The sequence below is a fragment of the Cygnus atratus genome, chromosome 1 (assembly GCF_013377495.2).
Source record: "Cygnus atratus isolate AKBS03 ecotype Queensland, Australia chromosome 1, CAtr_DNAZoo_HiC_assembly, whole genome shotgun sequence".
NCBI classification, from domain to species: Eukaryota; Metazoa; Chordata; class Aves; order Anseriformes; family Anatidae; genus Cygnus; species Cygnus atratus.
Window position 1 is genome coordinate 1,917,199 of NC_066362.1, and position 16,234 is coordinate 1,933,432.

General features: G+C 40.7%; 1 protein-coding gene and 1 long non-coding RNA gene across 3 annotated transcripts in view; one reads left to right on the top strand and one right to left on the bottom strand.

Annotated features, from left to right (window-relative positions):
* LRGUK (leucine rich repeats and guanylate kinase domain containing) overlaps positions 1 to 13,316 on the bottom strand; it is a 50,163-nt gene extending 36,847 nt beyond the window's left edge. The window contains exons 1-7 of one of the 2 annotated variants that reach the window (XM_035566626.1): positions 13,018 to 13,316; positions 11,780 to 11,887; positions 11,038 to 11,119; positions 9,883 to 9,983; positions 9,032 to 9,113; positions 5,608 to 5,732; positions 2,481 to 2,624 (exon numbers count right to left, since the gene is read on the bottom strand). In XM_035566626.1, coding sequence (XP_035422519.1) covers positions 2,481 to 2,624; positions 5,608 to 5,732; positions 9,032 to 9,113; positions 9,883 to 9,983; positions 11,038 to 11,119; positions 11,780 to 11,887; positions 13,018 to 13,191 — 816 coding nt within the window. In that variant the 5' untranslated portion in view covers positions 13,192 to 13,316. The remainder of the gene's footprint in view (positions 1 to 2,480; positions 2,625 to 5,607; positions 5,733 to 9,031; positions 9,114 to 9,882; positions 9,984 to 11,037; positions 11,120 to 11,779; positions 11,888 to 13,017) is intronic. The other variant, XM_050708397.1, reaches the window with a different exon arrangement.
* LOC118258085 (uncharacterized) lies at positions 5,956 to 9,109 on the top strand. Its single transcript, XR_004781791.2, has 3 exons — positions 5,956 to 6,138; positions 7,154 to 7,257; positions 8,225 to 9,109. It is a non-coding gene; the product is annotated as an uncharacterized LOC118258085 (long non-coding RNA).
* Positions 13,317 to 16,234: the final 2,918 nt, after the last annotated feature.

Here is a 16,234-nt window from a genome sequence, read left to right on the forward strand (position 1 = left end):
GTGAGGCAATTCTGCGGTTATATTTGCGCTTCATGACTAGCACAAAAAATTCCTTCTAAGAAGAGTTTCTTTTCACTGGAGCTCCAGTTCATCCTACCTAACTTTCAGCACTTAACTGAAAAGCATCAGTAGAGTTGTCCTTGCCTCTATTTATGTCCAGAGGGTAATGCATCCCACTTAAGGACTCGTGCACAAAGATCTGCACTCAGCCACTTCAGTGAATTATTAGAAGTTAAGCATTATTAATTGGAGTTTGAGTGCCTGAAGCAAAGTCAGACTAGAGGCATTCATACTAGACCCTGAGTGAATAGTTGTAAGGCTATCAATTGAAACAAAATGGATCAAAATGGGTCATGTTGCTTTATTTTAGCCACCTGTAAGGTAGCCCAGATCTGTCACTTAACACAATTTTATAGTCAGTGGAGAGAGCCAGTTCCAGAGACCATCTGATCCATCCTAGGCTGGGATGAATTGCCTTGTAAAGGTGCCTGTTTTCCTTCTCCTGCTGAAAGGCTGAACCATCCCTAACTTCTAGTTGGCTTATGTAAGGTGTCTAAAAACATAAACCTTGATGATAGCCTAGACAATATTAATTTTGAGATAACAAGCCCATTGCTGAACAATTTTGGCTAGGTGAAGTGTCATTTGGGTGGATTTCCTAGTAAAGTCATTGAACACCAACAGCCCATATTTGAAAATCACCAAATAGATATGTGAGAGAGAGATTCTGCAGATAAACCCGTTGTGCCCATTTTTGAAAAAATCAAGCACTTGATCATTCTGGATGGTGGTGAGCTGAAACAATTCAGATTATTATAACTCTGAAAATTACTTCCCTACACAAACAGCTCCACCAGAGTTCAATAAACCTTTTATATCAGGACCTGAAATAACATTTAGCTTCTCTCTTTATGCAGGGGTCAAAAAACATACACTTTTTGAATTCAGACATTTTAATTCATCACTGAGATTGTGTTTGCTTTAGCATTGTAGTTCTAGCCCCAGAACTTTTATGTTTTGGATGTTTTTGGTGGGCCACAACACACATGCCAATGTCTAGATAACAGGCATCTCGCCCCTTACTATCAGCTAAAAAGGAAAAATGAACAACACGTTGGCCCAGCACAGACAGCACGTGGGATGGCTCCAGGCTGAGGGACAATTCTACCTTGTGCATGCAGGAGAGAAGAAAAATTTGAGTGTTCTGTCCTGTGTTTGCTCACAGGCCCTTCTGACCTGCAGAATACCACATCCACCCAGCTCTCCAGAGACACCAAGTAGCTGACATCTTACTCCCACCGCTGACTGGGGCAGAGCAACCTAACTTTACATGGGAACGATGAGTTCCAATGACAGGCTTAATGCAGCTATTTCAGACCGATGAAAATTGAGGCTTAAGCAATTGTGCCAATATTCTCTTTAAATTATTATGCAGAAAGAAATGTTCAAAAATTGTGACTCATTAAACAGTTTCAATAACATCATTAACAGAGGTAAATTTTGATGAGGCAAAATTAATAGCTTTTGCGTGCCATAAAGAACAGTGGAAACTATAAGAGGTGATGGAAGTGGTGTTATTAATGCTATTAACAACCACACCATTAGTTAGTTTCCTGTCTTGTGCAATTTTAAACATCGATGTACCTTTAAATGTCAACCTGAACGCACTGCGAGAAAAAGAATTCAGAGCGTATTGTATTAACTCCTGTAAACACATCTTGCAAATGAGGAAAAATGACAGAAAATGTTCCATTCCTGGTTTATATTGTTATTTCTTATTTTCTTCAATCTTTTTTTTCTCAGGCAGATCTTTCTTCGATGTCAAAATGATTCATGAATTGACAGTCTTTTCAGTGAGAGACTCTGGAAGCTCAATATCAAAAGGATTAGGTATGCATGGCTTGGGTTTCAAAACTCAAATACAAATGAGTTGGATTGTGTCATTGTAATTCCAGTGAAAATTCTGCTGCATAACAAAAGCCACTTTATAATAGAGTACACACTGTTCTGCCTTACAGAAACTTTCCAGCTGAGAGCTCAGAAGAATCTGTGGTCATAAAATTGGGCTGAGAGATATTAGCATACCCTCCTGAGGCCTGGCAGTAGAAAAGCTGTGATGTAAGTAAAGATCCTCAAGAATAATCAAGCTGAAAAAGCCACATACTCATCCCTATCACATCCACTCAAGGGAGTACTGTTAGTTCTTTACATATGTGAGCACTAAATATTACCGAAGTGCTACTTACATAAAGATAATCCCATCTAGAGATATTAAGTAAGGCCTGAGGAATACACTATTAATCAACACGTGAAACAGTGCTGGAGTGAAGCACCAAAGGAAAAAATGTCATCTTTCCTAATATTCATGGCTTGTAGCGTAAGATTTTTTGTTTAAGTCTTCAAGGGATAAGATTTTAGGGAAAAAAAGGAAATAGGGATGCATTCTCCGAAAAAGTTGAGATCAGTAATAAGATTGTTACCTGGTTATTCTCTAGATTGATCACCTCTAGCAGATCATGTTCCTCCAAGCCTTCTAGACTAGTTATTTTATTGTTAGAAAGGTCCAGCTTCTGCAGAGTTTTCAAGCTGTCCAACCCAGTTATCTTCTCAAGCAGGTTAGAGCTCTAAGAATAAAGGAAAGCACATGAATTCTGATAAAGTTCTTCAGATCAGAAACAATATTTCTGAGGAAGAAATGAGTTTATTATTGAGAATCCCATTACAAACAGGTCTTTTATGCATTAGCCCCATCTTCATCTTGAGATGACATACTACAGCTTTCCATTCTGCTCAAGGAAAAAGGAATCAACTACCTTCTAACTTACCTTCAACTTACCTTGAATAACAGCAAGAGACAACAGCAGTAAAAAGAGCTTGAGCATTCTTTCAAAGCTGACACTGGCTAAAGGATACTCTTGCCAATATCAAACTCAAAATTTAGAAAATAGATATGCACATAAAAATATAGAATACATATACATACAATTTCCCTCCGTAATGATGGTTACATTTACACTTGTGATTACAGAATAAATAATGAAAATATGAAGGTAGAACAATACAGTACTGTCTTCTTTGGACTACAGGCACTCTAAAATACCTCTAGGATACACAAGTTCATTAATACATAATACATGAAGGCAGACTATTTACTGTCAGTGATGGCATACACAGAAATATTCCAAAAAAAACCCACCACCTCTACTGTAGGTTCATCTAGACTCTAACAAGAGAAATGACCAAGCCTTTGAGAATTCATAACTGACTATTATTGTTTTACATTCCTTCCAAACAAGGTACAAGATAGAAGGCCTACATTAATCACTGGACACCAGATGGCTTCATTTCTCAGGGCCTCACAAATCATTTACTCATTCCTGCTATGAACTCCAAATAGTTATAGCATGCTAGGTTCTGTACTCATCTTTGTCCCATTGGCCACATGTACCCAGATGGCCTCTCAACATGATTCTCTCCAAATAACCTTGCAAGTTATATATTTTTCCATCAGCATCACCTTGTGCTGAAAGCTTAGAAGCCTCATATTCTATTAATAAATATTTAGGAACTATTCAAATAAATAAGCCAGCTGACTCTAATGTTAATCCAGTTGTCTGTCCTTGACATTTTTCCTGACTTTTAAATGTTTAATTAGGTTATTAATAGCATGGAGGCTCTCTCTTTTCTTCCTGTACTTCGTTAGACCTCTTTAATAACATACAGCTCAGAGCTCTAGTTGCAAAATGCTATGCAAGAGGTACACATAAAATTTTGTGAACAAAAGGGATTTGTGTGGAGATCCTGTTTTGCTAAGCATAAAATTCCTAAGAGTCCAGTTCATTAAAGCTGCACTTGTTATTTTTTGCAAACACAAGCAGAATAGAGGCTTTTTGGTATAGCTAGGCAGTATTTACAGTTTCTGAAGTCTTTCTTCCAAACTTGAGACCTTTACTACTCTTTCAACCTAAAAACCTCAAGGGAAAAAAGAAAGGAAAGCTGAATCAATGGGAGGAGAGGGGGATGGCTGCTCCCACGAAAAAGAGGAATTGCATCTTATTCTAATTAGTAAAAGAAAACGCTATGCTAAAATCTGTCTATTTACATAATTTCCACATGACTATCTACTTTGCTAATTAAAAAAGACAAGCAGTTGGATAAATAATCATATCAGCATGTAAGAACCAAAACTGAAGAACATGTTCATATTAATAAGCCTTAGCTGTTAACACGATCTCCAAAGCATTTTACAAAGCAGATAACCATTACTAACAGAATTATTATTAGGCCTTTTAACAGATGAGGAAATCAAAGAGCACAATGGTTAAGTGGGTTCCTTTAGTTCTACTGAAGAAAGTATTTAGAGAAAAGATCTTCCTGTCAACTTAGATTTTCATACTCTTAGAGTTCATCTCAGAACTTTCAGACATGATTTTGCCAATCTGAGTTAATCTTATTCACCAAAAATAAGAAAAAAAAATCAGTTTCATTCCCACTGAAGTCATTAGGTAGCTGAAATATAAAAGTATTAAAAATATGCTGCTGAACACTTTCGGAATATATTATTTAAAACATACTACTGCCCACTTTTAAATGTGAATACCTTTACAGAATATCGAAGTGGTAAGAACTACAAGGGACAATCAGGCATTGATGGGCACAGACCTTACTTATGCCCTTCTACATCAATTACTACAGCACAGAAAAAAAACCTTTAAAATTTTAAAAGGATTAAAACAGAACACTTCTATTCTTGAATAAGGGATTCATTCACTTTACCTAAAATATTTATGTAGGTGCTTAACACTAATGTAGCAAATATGAACATATTTCTGTGTATAGCTTTTTCATCCGCAGCTTCAAACTCCACTTAAATATTTTTAAATTACTGTTATAAAGTAAAACCTATTGAGATGTGGACTTGTATTTTTATGGCAACTCAACTGCATTAAAAATAGTTCTTGCCTGTGGTACTCTGCAACCTCTATACTGATAGCCCTTCCTATTAAGTAACTTGAAATGATTTAGAAAAAAGGGCTGGTATTATTAAGGATGTTTTACTAACATGGAACTGAGGAACACTGATAACTGCCTTCCCAAGGCCCATAAAAGAGCAAGATGCACACAAACAAGTGTAGGCATTGACAAATAGAGGTCTATACTGAGCTAGTTATCCTCAGCAATCTTCATAACCAAGAGAGAAACAGCCACTTCCAAGGCCTGATGCATCTTGTGTTAACGTTGATGTCAGCAGTTGGATCAGAATAGCGGAGTACTTTAAACGTCCATTTCTCTCTACTGACTTTTGAGGTGGCAGAGAACAACGAGCTCAAATGCAGTGGTCTACACCAAAAAAATCTGAAGCCAGATGAGATAACTGCCACTTAAAATCTAGAAATACACCTTAGCAATGTTGTATGTCAACAGATACACCCTAGATATCAGATGACCCTCAATGCTCCATCCTAACCCATATCATCCTTTAATTATGTATTAATAAAAAAAAATGTCCCATATTGAAAATTTGTTATGTAATTGCCTTCACATTTATTAAGGCATTAATATATTGATAAAAGACTGGCAGGAAAACAACAAGAAATACTTTCTTACCAGATTGAGTATTTTGAGAGGCAAATTCTCAAGGCCACCGATTGCAGCGAGTCTGTTGTGTGACAAACTAAGATGAGTCAGGCTATGACACTTCTCCAGTCCTTTTATCTCTGCTATGTTGTTAACTATACAGAGGGTTTGGAATTCAAGGAAAATAACTGGATGCAAAAATCTTTGCGCTAGTTAGCAGCTAGTTAGACAGTGGGGCTGAAGTTCACGGTATGGGGAGTCGGACATTGAATGCTTCACGCTAAAGCGTTTCAGATCCCAGCTGCTCATACCCAGCCCTACTCTGAATCACACTGCCTTCCTGTCTGCGTGACGCAGCTTCCCGTGGGGCCGCAGGGTGACTGACTTCACCGATCCAACCAGAAATATCCTCCCCTCCTTTTTGGTGGGTCTTCCAACTCAGATAGTTTCTGTGACCTGGTCTGTAGCACAGCCTGGCGTAACGGGGGAAGGAACTTCTGTCAGCACCTTGTAAAGCAACACTGTAAATCACTGGTCTTCTCATCAGATGCACATGTGCAGGTAAAACAAAAGAGTCTTTACGTCTTTTACTTCAACTGGGCACCAGTCCTTGTAAGCCAGCTGTGTACAGGCAGATGGGTGAGCCATCAGAGGAGGGCTTGGCCTTAAGTTTGCAGAGTACTTAACTCAGTATGGCTTCAAACTGACCTTGACATCCAACCATCATACACAAATTATCCAAGTAATAATGGATGTTTGTACTTGGTGGGGCTATTTCACGCTAAGTTATACTGGTCCTATACTGGCTGCCTGTACTGAAAGGGGAAAACGTGTTTTAAATTAACAATAGAATCAAAAGCAGTAGTAAAAGTCAGTAGGGTTTCTCTCAAAGTCACCTTTAACATGGTCAGCTTTAACTTTGCAGATTACTTAAAAAAACAAAATAAAACAAAAAAACATATTTCATTTGAGGACAATCTCACAGTGCTCTTAGAACAGGATGAACTACAGAGGTAGCTGTACATCCTTCTCTGCTGAACTCAGACAACTCACATCAGGCACTTAATTGTTTGGTGACTGAAGTTAGGCAATAAGAATTGTACTCCTATTGTAAGAGACCAAAACTGAACTAGTTATATATAAAAAAAAACAAGAAATATAACTGAGAACAATAGCCAGAACATGCAGGGGACAGAGAAATGCCTTCAGGCAATCACAGAAGAAAACATTTTTAATTGACTTGAGATAATGAACTCTGTCTGCAAAAAGGGACGAATTCTCATTCATGTTTCTTATCAGGCAGTGGACAAGTTATCTGGATTTTCTTCCTTCAGTCTGAAAGATATCGGAAATCTAAATGAAATGTAAGCTTAGACAGGGCCAGTATAATCCACTTTAATAACTGTGACCTAACTCTTTTTTCCTAACTGCCTTCTTACATTGGAACTTAATTACACTCTTCCTCTATGTTCTACACTCACAAGCTGAGATGGGAAAGGAGAGGTGGAGAAATGAGCTGGTAAGCAGAGATTTATCTTTTCAAAGGACCTCACTCCAGGCTGTCTCCAACATTTAGGAAAGAAACCAAAGCCATCCACAGGCATTGATAGTTGACAGATATTCATCGATCTGCACGCAGAATGGGACTGCTCCTCTTTCAACTGACGAGGAAAAATTTGGGTGAGCAATGAATTTGGGTCAGTATGAATGAGATCAACAAATCATTTACTGCCAGTAAACGCAAGCACCAGCCTGTTGTGAGACAAAGAGCTTTAAGCCACAAGCATCAATATGAGGCAGCAAATTGCCCAGCACTAAGAATGAATATAATCAGTTTTATTCTTCTAACAGCCCACTATAATGCCTTGTAAGCTATTATTGCCCAAGCTGTCTCCCTCTCTGGTTTGGGCAGCCACCTCCTTGAAAACTCATTTATAATCTTGTCAGGTGTGCTTGTATGAGCACCTGTCAGAAAGAAAGTTGCAATGACCTTACCATCTGCATTGTAATTAATTTAAATACGGTAAGAAATGCTTAGTTACTGTAAATGAGGAAATACATGCCAAACATTTCCACTAGTGCATGATATTTATTTTTTTATTTATGGATTACAAAGAACAGCTTGTTTTGTCTGCCATGTCTTCCGTGAGGAGTGCTTGACATGGGTTAGGAACAGTGCCACTTTACTGTCCTAAATTCTGCACTCTTTCTTGTCTGTTTCAGAGGGTCCCATTGCAATTGTATGCGTGAAACAGTTTTTCTCCCCATTACATTGGCATCAGTGCAAACGAAGAAATTGAAGGCAGCACTCTGCTGCATTCAAACCAAGTGAAGAAATACAGATTCTGATCCACAATACAAATCTCTGATCTTTTTTTCTTTTTCATTTTGTCATATGGTTTTTGCTCCGAGACAGAAAATTAGAATTGCAAAGGAATAGTGTCTCAATGCCATTTCCTGACAAGAATCACGTCACCTGCACACCTTTTAAAGCGTGTGAATAATGTAACCTGGACACCCTGCAAATGCTTTATCTGTTCCTACATGAAAAAGACATTGTATTAATATCGTTTGGTAATGGGCTACTTCAAGAACGAGACAGAAAAAAAAAAAAAAACGCAACAGCCTGCTGTCTTCTCCTTTTCAGAGAGCAGAAAATCAAGATGCAATTTATGAAGCAAAGAGAGAAGGGTCGCAAGCCTTCAGGAAGCAATTGTAAGTAAGGCAGCACGTCAATGTGAAGCTCCAGAAGACCTTTCAGAAAAGCCTAGGAAAATCTACAGGCAGGCAGACTAAGAGCACCATGGACGGCCTTAGAAAAAGAGGCGACGAAGAAACTTCATCTGCACGTCCGTGCTTATCTGATTCCTGTCAGAACAGCGTTTCTAACCCCACAAAATAGGTCCTGTGGTGACCGAGTGGAAGACATGCAGCAGAGCACCATCCTTCTGTGGGCGAGCAAGAAACTCAAGTTTCCTTTCACCTAGATTCTCTTCACTCTTTAAACAGCCTTGTTCTCCACCAAGCCTCTTTAGACACAGGTAATTACTGAGGGCCTAAGATTAAACAACACGCACCTTTTTCATTTAAGGGAGCTTAGTGTTCCAAGCTGATTTACTATTAACCTTTCTTCTATAAAAAATACCGGGATTATTTATTATCTCTGCTATGCAAAGACAGTGTGACATGTCACATTCTCAGTTTTACATGATCCAAAGCAGAGGGTTTTCTGTGTTTCTCTGGCAGACTAAGACCTTATGTACACGAGCACCTTTAACACCATGCGTGCTTAAGTAAATGGATATCAGTTTCATCACCATGTTTAAACTCACTTCTCAAGGAAAACCTGACATTAAGAAAAAAAAACAAACAACCAACAAATAACACAGGTATCTATTTGAAGCAAAAAGTTGTTCAAAAAACAAACAAGCAACTTTTCTTACACAAAGGATACAGTCCAGCAAGAGTTTAGTAAGTGCCTCGTATGCTGACAAATCCTGCATTTTAGGTATTTGATTGTATGAAAAATCTACCTCCTGAGGAGAAAAGGAGACAGAAAGTTACTTTTTTTCTTCAGCACTTACAGCTGTCTTGTGAAACTAAATGGCTGTCACATTAGACTTGTGATCAAGGGTGTGGAAATAAGAGGAACATTAATATTAATGTTGGAAAGTAAACAGAAAGGCTCTTTTTTCTGACACAGAATTCAAACTCTGGGAACTTCCAAAATTGTGCTATCTTTCAACAACATTATTGTTAATGGTCCTGCAGTTATGTGTACATATTAAAAAAAATGATGGAGAAGACAGAAATATACAAAGACTATATTTCAAAATAACATCCTGCTCTTTATAACCCAATGCGGGCTACAAAAAAAACAACAGCAAAGAGAAGAATAGCATAAAGCTACACTTTAATTACATGTTTCACGTTAGCAATTGGCACCAGTCAGTTTGAAAGGCAGGAACTGATCCCACTAAAAGTCTGATGAATTTGGCAAGCAAGGAAAAAACTCTGGCTAAGATTAGCCCTGCCTAGAACAGTCAGCTGCACAATGCACCTTCCCAGGGCATGCTGGGATTCAGAATGTGAAAGAAAATAAAAGACTGAAATAAAAATGATAATAACAAGAAAAAAATAAATAATAAAAATACCTAAACATTTGGAAAAACTCTGACAAAGAAAGAAAGAAAAAAAGAAAGAAAGGTTAAAACTCTGCTTTTGCACACATCCAAATCTAACATCTAAATTTGATTTAGAAAATAATTTTGAATTTAAACCTTTAACATTTTTTTTTCAACTTACCTTGAGATTTTTTGGTGGCTTAAAACCGAAATATGTAGTCAGTTCATTGTTGGAAGCATTCAGTTGTAGTAAGTAAGGCATCTGACTGATACAAGAAAGATCTAATAACAAAACAAATGCCAAATCCTTTACATGAATGCATAGGTAAATGCAGAGATCATCATGTCAAGATGTGATAATTATGGCAAAAAGCAATCAGAAATCAACTTGTGATTACACCTTTAGAAAGCAGTGTTTGAAATGCAGAAGTGACGTATATTATTACCCTGCACTAGAAGAAAGATGGTTACTAAAACATGAAGAATAAACATTCAAATCCTACATTAAATTTCCATTATGTTAACTGATTTGTCTATTTAGTTTTGCACTCTAGTTCCCTTTAAAGTGACACAGATACTATCTCCATTCTAACTTATTAATTATTGGAGAAAAGTATTTGAGTCACTCCTGAAGACTAAACAACTACTCATAAGGAAAAATCCCTGCTCTATTCAGACCTAACCTTCACAGACAAACTGTTAATAAAATGAGCACGGAGATGTGGACCTTACAAAAGTGCTGCTATGACCAGACTCTCACACCTCAAGTAAAATGAACTTGAAAGGAATAACGTAACAGGCTGCCATCACAGCTCATTCCTTATCAAGTTAAATTAAAAAAAATATATTAAAAAGAGTCGGGGGTACAAGGGAGAGGAAAGGAGTAGAAAAGGATGGATTTAACTTCAGTCTCCGCTAGTTACCTTTCTAAACTCAGGGTACAATTTGTTACATTTTGCCATCAATGGAAAACGTTGAGGAAGGACAGCTCAAGGCTTGCAAGACTGTACCAGTCATAATTTTACATATTATGACACTTCCATGTTCTCAACCTTAATCTCATACTGACATGCTTGCTTGCATTTTAGTTTTGGATAATAAACTGGACAACAATCTCCATGTTCCTGCTGATCAGCATATGCTGGTGCAGCTGTCTGAACAGTCCATGCATCATTCTCAAGAATGATCTAGCCATTGCCTCAGTCTGTAGAGCCAGAGTAGTTATGCCATTAAATTGTAGACCAGGCTTTGTGATATTAAGCCTACATGGTACGCTGCACTTCTCATCTTAAATGATTTCACAACCCAAGAGTTTACTAGTACATCTACTACATACCATTAATTTTATTATATGAAAGTTCCAACTTCTGTAGGTGAACGTATCTGGAGAGAATGTTAATGTCACTTAACTCACGACCCTGGAAAAATAATGCAGAGAGACTTTAATAACTAGCTGTAATATCTCACCCTGCTCTCCCAGATCTCCTGGGAGATGCACGATCAGGAGACGTTGAAGAGGTGCCACAAGGTCCCTCCAGCTGGATCTGTCAGAGCTGGATGACATATACTGAAAGTTATGTTGGGCCTGTAGACCAGCCACGAATGCAAAAGATGTCAAAAGACTTTAAAACACAACCACGAGAGAGAGCTGTAGCCAGGAAAAATGCCAGAAAATCAGGGCCTGCAGCAAGAAATATTTAAGACGACACAACCGTTTTAACCTTCTGACCAGAAGACACCGAATGCAGCATTCTTAGATGTTAAGCATGTCCCTCTATTTTTTCCCTAGCTGACTAACGCAGGAAGATACATTTCCAAACCTAAAGATTGGGTATGGAAAAATCTTACTACTGCTACAAAGTGAAAAGAACAGTAGTGATATAGCAGCTGTCAGCAGGAGCTATGCTGTGCCTTGTCAAATGTCCCATGTACATGAGATAGCATTAACGGGTAGAGACCAAAAATCTGATTTATTTATTTTATTAATATTATTTAACCAGAACAACTATTTGTTGTGCCAAGGGATACCTCTTTAAGCAGAAAAGCACTTTACAATGATGTTCTTTGCTTATACTTACTGAAAGTGACAAATTAAGATAAACGTATTCGGTACCAGAGGCCGAGCGCCCCAGCTTGTGGAGACCCTCAGCCACAGTGTCTTCATCCAACACTCCTTCCAGCTGATCCTATAACATACCAGCAAGGAGAGGAAGGGAGAGACATGGATTTAGAGGAGACTTATGAAATAAAATTCCACTCTATAGAATCTAGGAGCTGCTTGGGATGCAACTGGGAACAGAGTTTAATAGAAGACCTCAATCAAGTGCTGCTTTCAGTGCTCCATCACCTTGTTAAGGCACTACACATTAGGAAGACTTGTGAATAGAGCCCTCAAAACTGATAAAGAGAAACACGTTATGTACTACCTCTAGACATTGAAAAACACTCACAGTCAATCTTTTCAACATTTTTTGTTGGTATTTTTTTTAACCTCCTGGTTTACATGCACAGCATTAAGCAGGACCTGCTTTCAGAGATGTTGAGCCTTGAAACTCACGCCGATTATGGATGTTAACATCTCAGCAAATCAGCACTAACACAACCCCAGCGTTGTACCCCAATACATACGTTATTGGAGGCCCTTTAAATTTGTTCAGCATGAGCAGCTAGCGCTTCAGAGAGCGGTCTTTGCCAAAGAGGCTACTTGACAGATGGCACTAATGAACCACTGCGTAGATTTAATGAGAAAATAAGCCAATGGCTTGTGAAATTTCTAGGAGCCGGGAGAAGTCACAAAACTATTGCTAATCTAGGGACCAGGATAAATAATGTTTCAAATGGTAATCATCTAAATTATAACACCTCCATGTCATAGCAATGGAGACTACAGAGATATTTCCACTAGGTAAAAATATGAGGTGATAATGCAGTGGCAGCAGACACTTTAGAGCCCAGTAGAGAAGGCAAAACAAATTTGCCTGGGACTTACTGCATCTTGGGACTGAGCATATACAAAGGAAAGGGGGTTAATTTGGTGATGCATATGTTAGTTTAGCCTTAGTCTTTACAGGATAAGGAAAAGAATAAGGCAATCCAGAACTATCCTGGACACAGCTGGGATTGAAGGGACCCTTAAAAAAAAGGCAAAAGTGATGAAAACACCAAACTCACTTTTTGGGGCGGTGAGAAATTGAAACCTTGTGCCCCCAACGCCTCCCCCTCTTTTCCCCAACTACGCTGAGCGATGAGGGAGGGGAAGAACATTCCCCCCATGTGCACACCCCTCCCCAAATAGCTGCAGAGCGCCGAGCAGAACCTCTGCGGGCCGCGACTCCTCTTCCTCATCGTCGTCCTCCTCCCGGTGAGGGGAGCTGCGCTGCAGCAGGCCGGGCCCCTCGGGGACCCCCTTTGAGGGGTGGGAGGGCTCCTGAGAGGAAAGGGGCAGCTCCCCGAGGCCGTCCTCTCCCCGCTTCTCCTCGTCCCCCACCATGAGCTGAGAGAAGGACGGGGGACGCGGGGGACGCGGAGGAGGCTCCGTTAGCAGCGCTTCGCCCCCCGGCCCGCCCCGTCACCCCCACGCCCCGGCCGCCGCCATCTTGTTTGCTTGACCGTTGTCAAGGAGACGGGAGAAGGGCCGCTCCCGCCTGCGGGACAGCCAGCCAATAAGAAAGCGGCTGGCGCCGCGGTGCACGCTGGGAGTTGTAGTTCTCTACGCCTGCCGCACCCTATCAGTCAGGCTGCGGGGCATTTTGGGAGTTGTAGTCCGCCTCACAGGCTCTCTCTTCAGCTCTCCTCACACAGCGCCTGTCCTGCTCTCTCCTTCCTCACTCTTCCACACCAGGACAGCGCCTCTGTTTGTTTGCTGCAGATCAAGACACAACATCACTACTGTCAGACAAGTAATATTCAGGGCACTGTTACCCACCCACAAAGCCCCAGGCCAAAAGGGGCTTTGTTGAGATGGCAGCTTTGCTCACTCCACTATAACAAGAATAAATAATAGAGTGTCCAGCATGGTTGGATGTTGCCACAGTGGTCCTGACTTCCAGTTCAAAGAAAAAGTTACTTGTTTTCCCATTTCATTCCTCCTCAGTTCCTAGTCTGTCATCTACTGAGTGTTTTTATGCCGCAAAACAGGGTAAAAGGAGAAAGTAACCCTATAAAGAAAAGGAGGGGAGGAAGAGAAATCTCTCAGGATGTCTGCAAATATAGGTCTCTGTGAGATAAACACGAGGAAAGCACAGCTCCTCATGGTAAAATAATTTAATGTTGGAGACTGCAGATTCCTGCTGATTGCGATGGGTCTCCAATGTGGGTCAGGACAGCCAGCTGAGCCTTGAGAGTCTTGTAATTTTATTTTTCAGTGTCACATAACTGCCTTCTCCACCTGTGTTCATAAAAGGACACCCATCTTCGATTGCATCAGTTCTTGCTTTAAAAAAAAAAAAAAAAAAAAAAAAAGGAAAAAAAGGACATAAAAACTCCTTATGGACACCATCCACTGACTTTTATCTCTGTGCTTCAGGGAAACATTATGATAACTGCAATAAAGCTACCCCAAATTACCTTCCTTCATTATCTCACTAGCCATAAATGTTAAAACCCTTAATGAGATTTACTCCTTTTCCACTAAGCGCCTTGTGCCTCCTCCCAGAGCCCTCTGGGTACAGCAACTGTCCTGAAATGGCTCCTTTCCAGATGGGGCATGGCTAGGACTGTGCTCAGGGGAGGGCAGCAAAGGCATGGGTTGGAGAGACCATGAGAAGAGGGAAAATTCTGTCAGGGAAGGATGGGTCCTAACCAGGAGTATGCATGGTTTTGGGAGCCTTTTGGGTTTGTTGTGACCTAGGAGAACAATTTCGGAATCACCGGAGCTACAAAGAAGAGCAGGAGCTGCTTGAGGAGAGTAGCTGGGGATGTTTGACCACAGTGAAAGTGGTCAAACACTGCACAAGCTATCTGGAGAGGTGGTTGATGCCCCATGCTTCATTGTTCAAGAGGCATTTGGGTAATGCCCTCATTAATATTATTTAATTTTCAGTTAGCCCTGAAGTGGTCAGGCAGTTGAAACTGATGATCTTTGAAGGTCCCTTCCAGCTGAACTATCCTATCCTACCCTACCCTACCCTACCCTATCCTATCCTAGGAGGACAGAACCCCATTTAGCGAGCCACTTTGCCTTGGCTGCCTGCTGCCATCCCTGTCCAACAAGCACAGGAACACCATCAGGACCTGGTACTTACGGACATGGTTTAGTGGGTGACATTGGTAGTAGGGTGATGGTTGGACCAGATGATCTTGGAGGGCTTTTCCAACCTTAATGATTCTGTGATTCTATGATCAGCCAACACAGACAGCAAACGCTGAGCCTGTACAAACAGCTGCTCACTGCAAACGTGAAAAATACCACTTCGTACATGGAGCCTTACAATGCACAAACCTCTTCTAAACAGCTTCCTGGGTGTAAAACACTGCTGCAATGAAACAGGACAGTCCTGCCATCTCTTTCAACTGGCATGAGGGTTTTCTTACCCTGCCTCCCATGTTTTAAAACAGAGGGCACTTGGGTCATCCCCAAGGGAAGCGGGACACTTTTAACCCAGCTGAGTTGCAGAAACAGCTGTCTTTCAGTGGGGCTTGTTCAAAGGACTGTTACAAGGCTTCGAACTATCTGCAAGCTGGGCTAGCTTTGTGCTATGGAACAGCTGTGAAGTTTTAGAGAGAAAAAAAAATGCAGACTAACTCTTACCGTAGATGACAACTTTGGCTGTCTGACATCCAGCAACCACACAAAGAGGAGCACACTACCTGCCGAGCCAGGTCACTACTGTAGCCAGAAACACCTACAGCATCAGAAACACCCTGGTTTGTGGGGTGTAAGGGATGTGTGGCACGACCGAGACCACCACTGCACCCTGTGCAAAGCACGGTAGTAACATTTGGCTGTGGCTGGGCTTAAATCCCTTTGCATGCATGTGCATGCAATGCCTCCCTCCAAATACCTCTTTGTTCCCCAGACTCTGCACAGGCAGCTTAACATCAGATGAGAGGCGAGCAGACGGGAGGCATGAAGGCAGCTGAGATGCTCGGATTAGTGTGCAGTAGGTCTGCAGGAAGATACTTGCCTGAGCTCCAAGCTCTCCAAGAGGCAAAGGCCACACGTAATCAAATTAATAGCTAGCTGGGCAGCATGTCCATGTAAGATGGGGCTGGAGATTTCATGGGAACAGATGATAAAAAAAGAGCAGGTCCAAATGCAGTTTACATGGGCTGCCATCGAGCTTGGAGCAGAGCCAGCAGGGCTAATGAGTTCTCTGCGTGGAAGTCTCCCAGAGTTTATTTCCTACCATCTGGAAAATGCCTGCCCTTCCACTGGGATTTGTGATGATTCAGACAGGAGAAGGGATTATTAAAACCTCAGAAACACACTTGTCTTTCCTCCCCGTCCCCTCCCCACCCCATCTGTTTGGCTTGGCAGTGCAGGAACCGGCTGCTTGCTCGGGTGCTCTGAGCTGAAATGGCTCCTTCAAGAC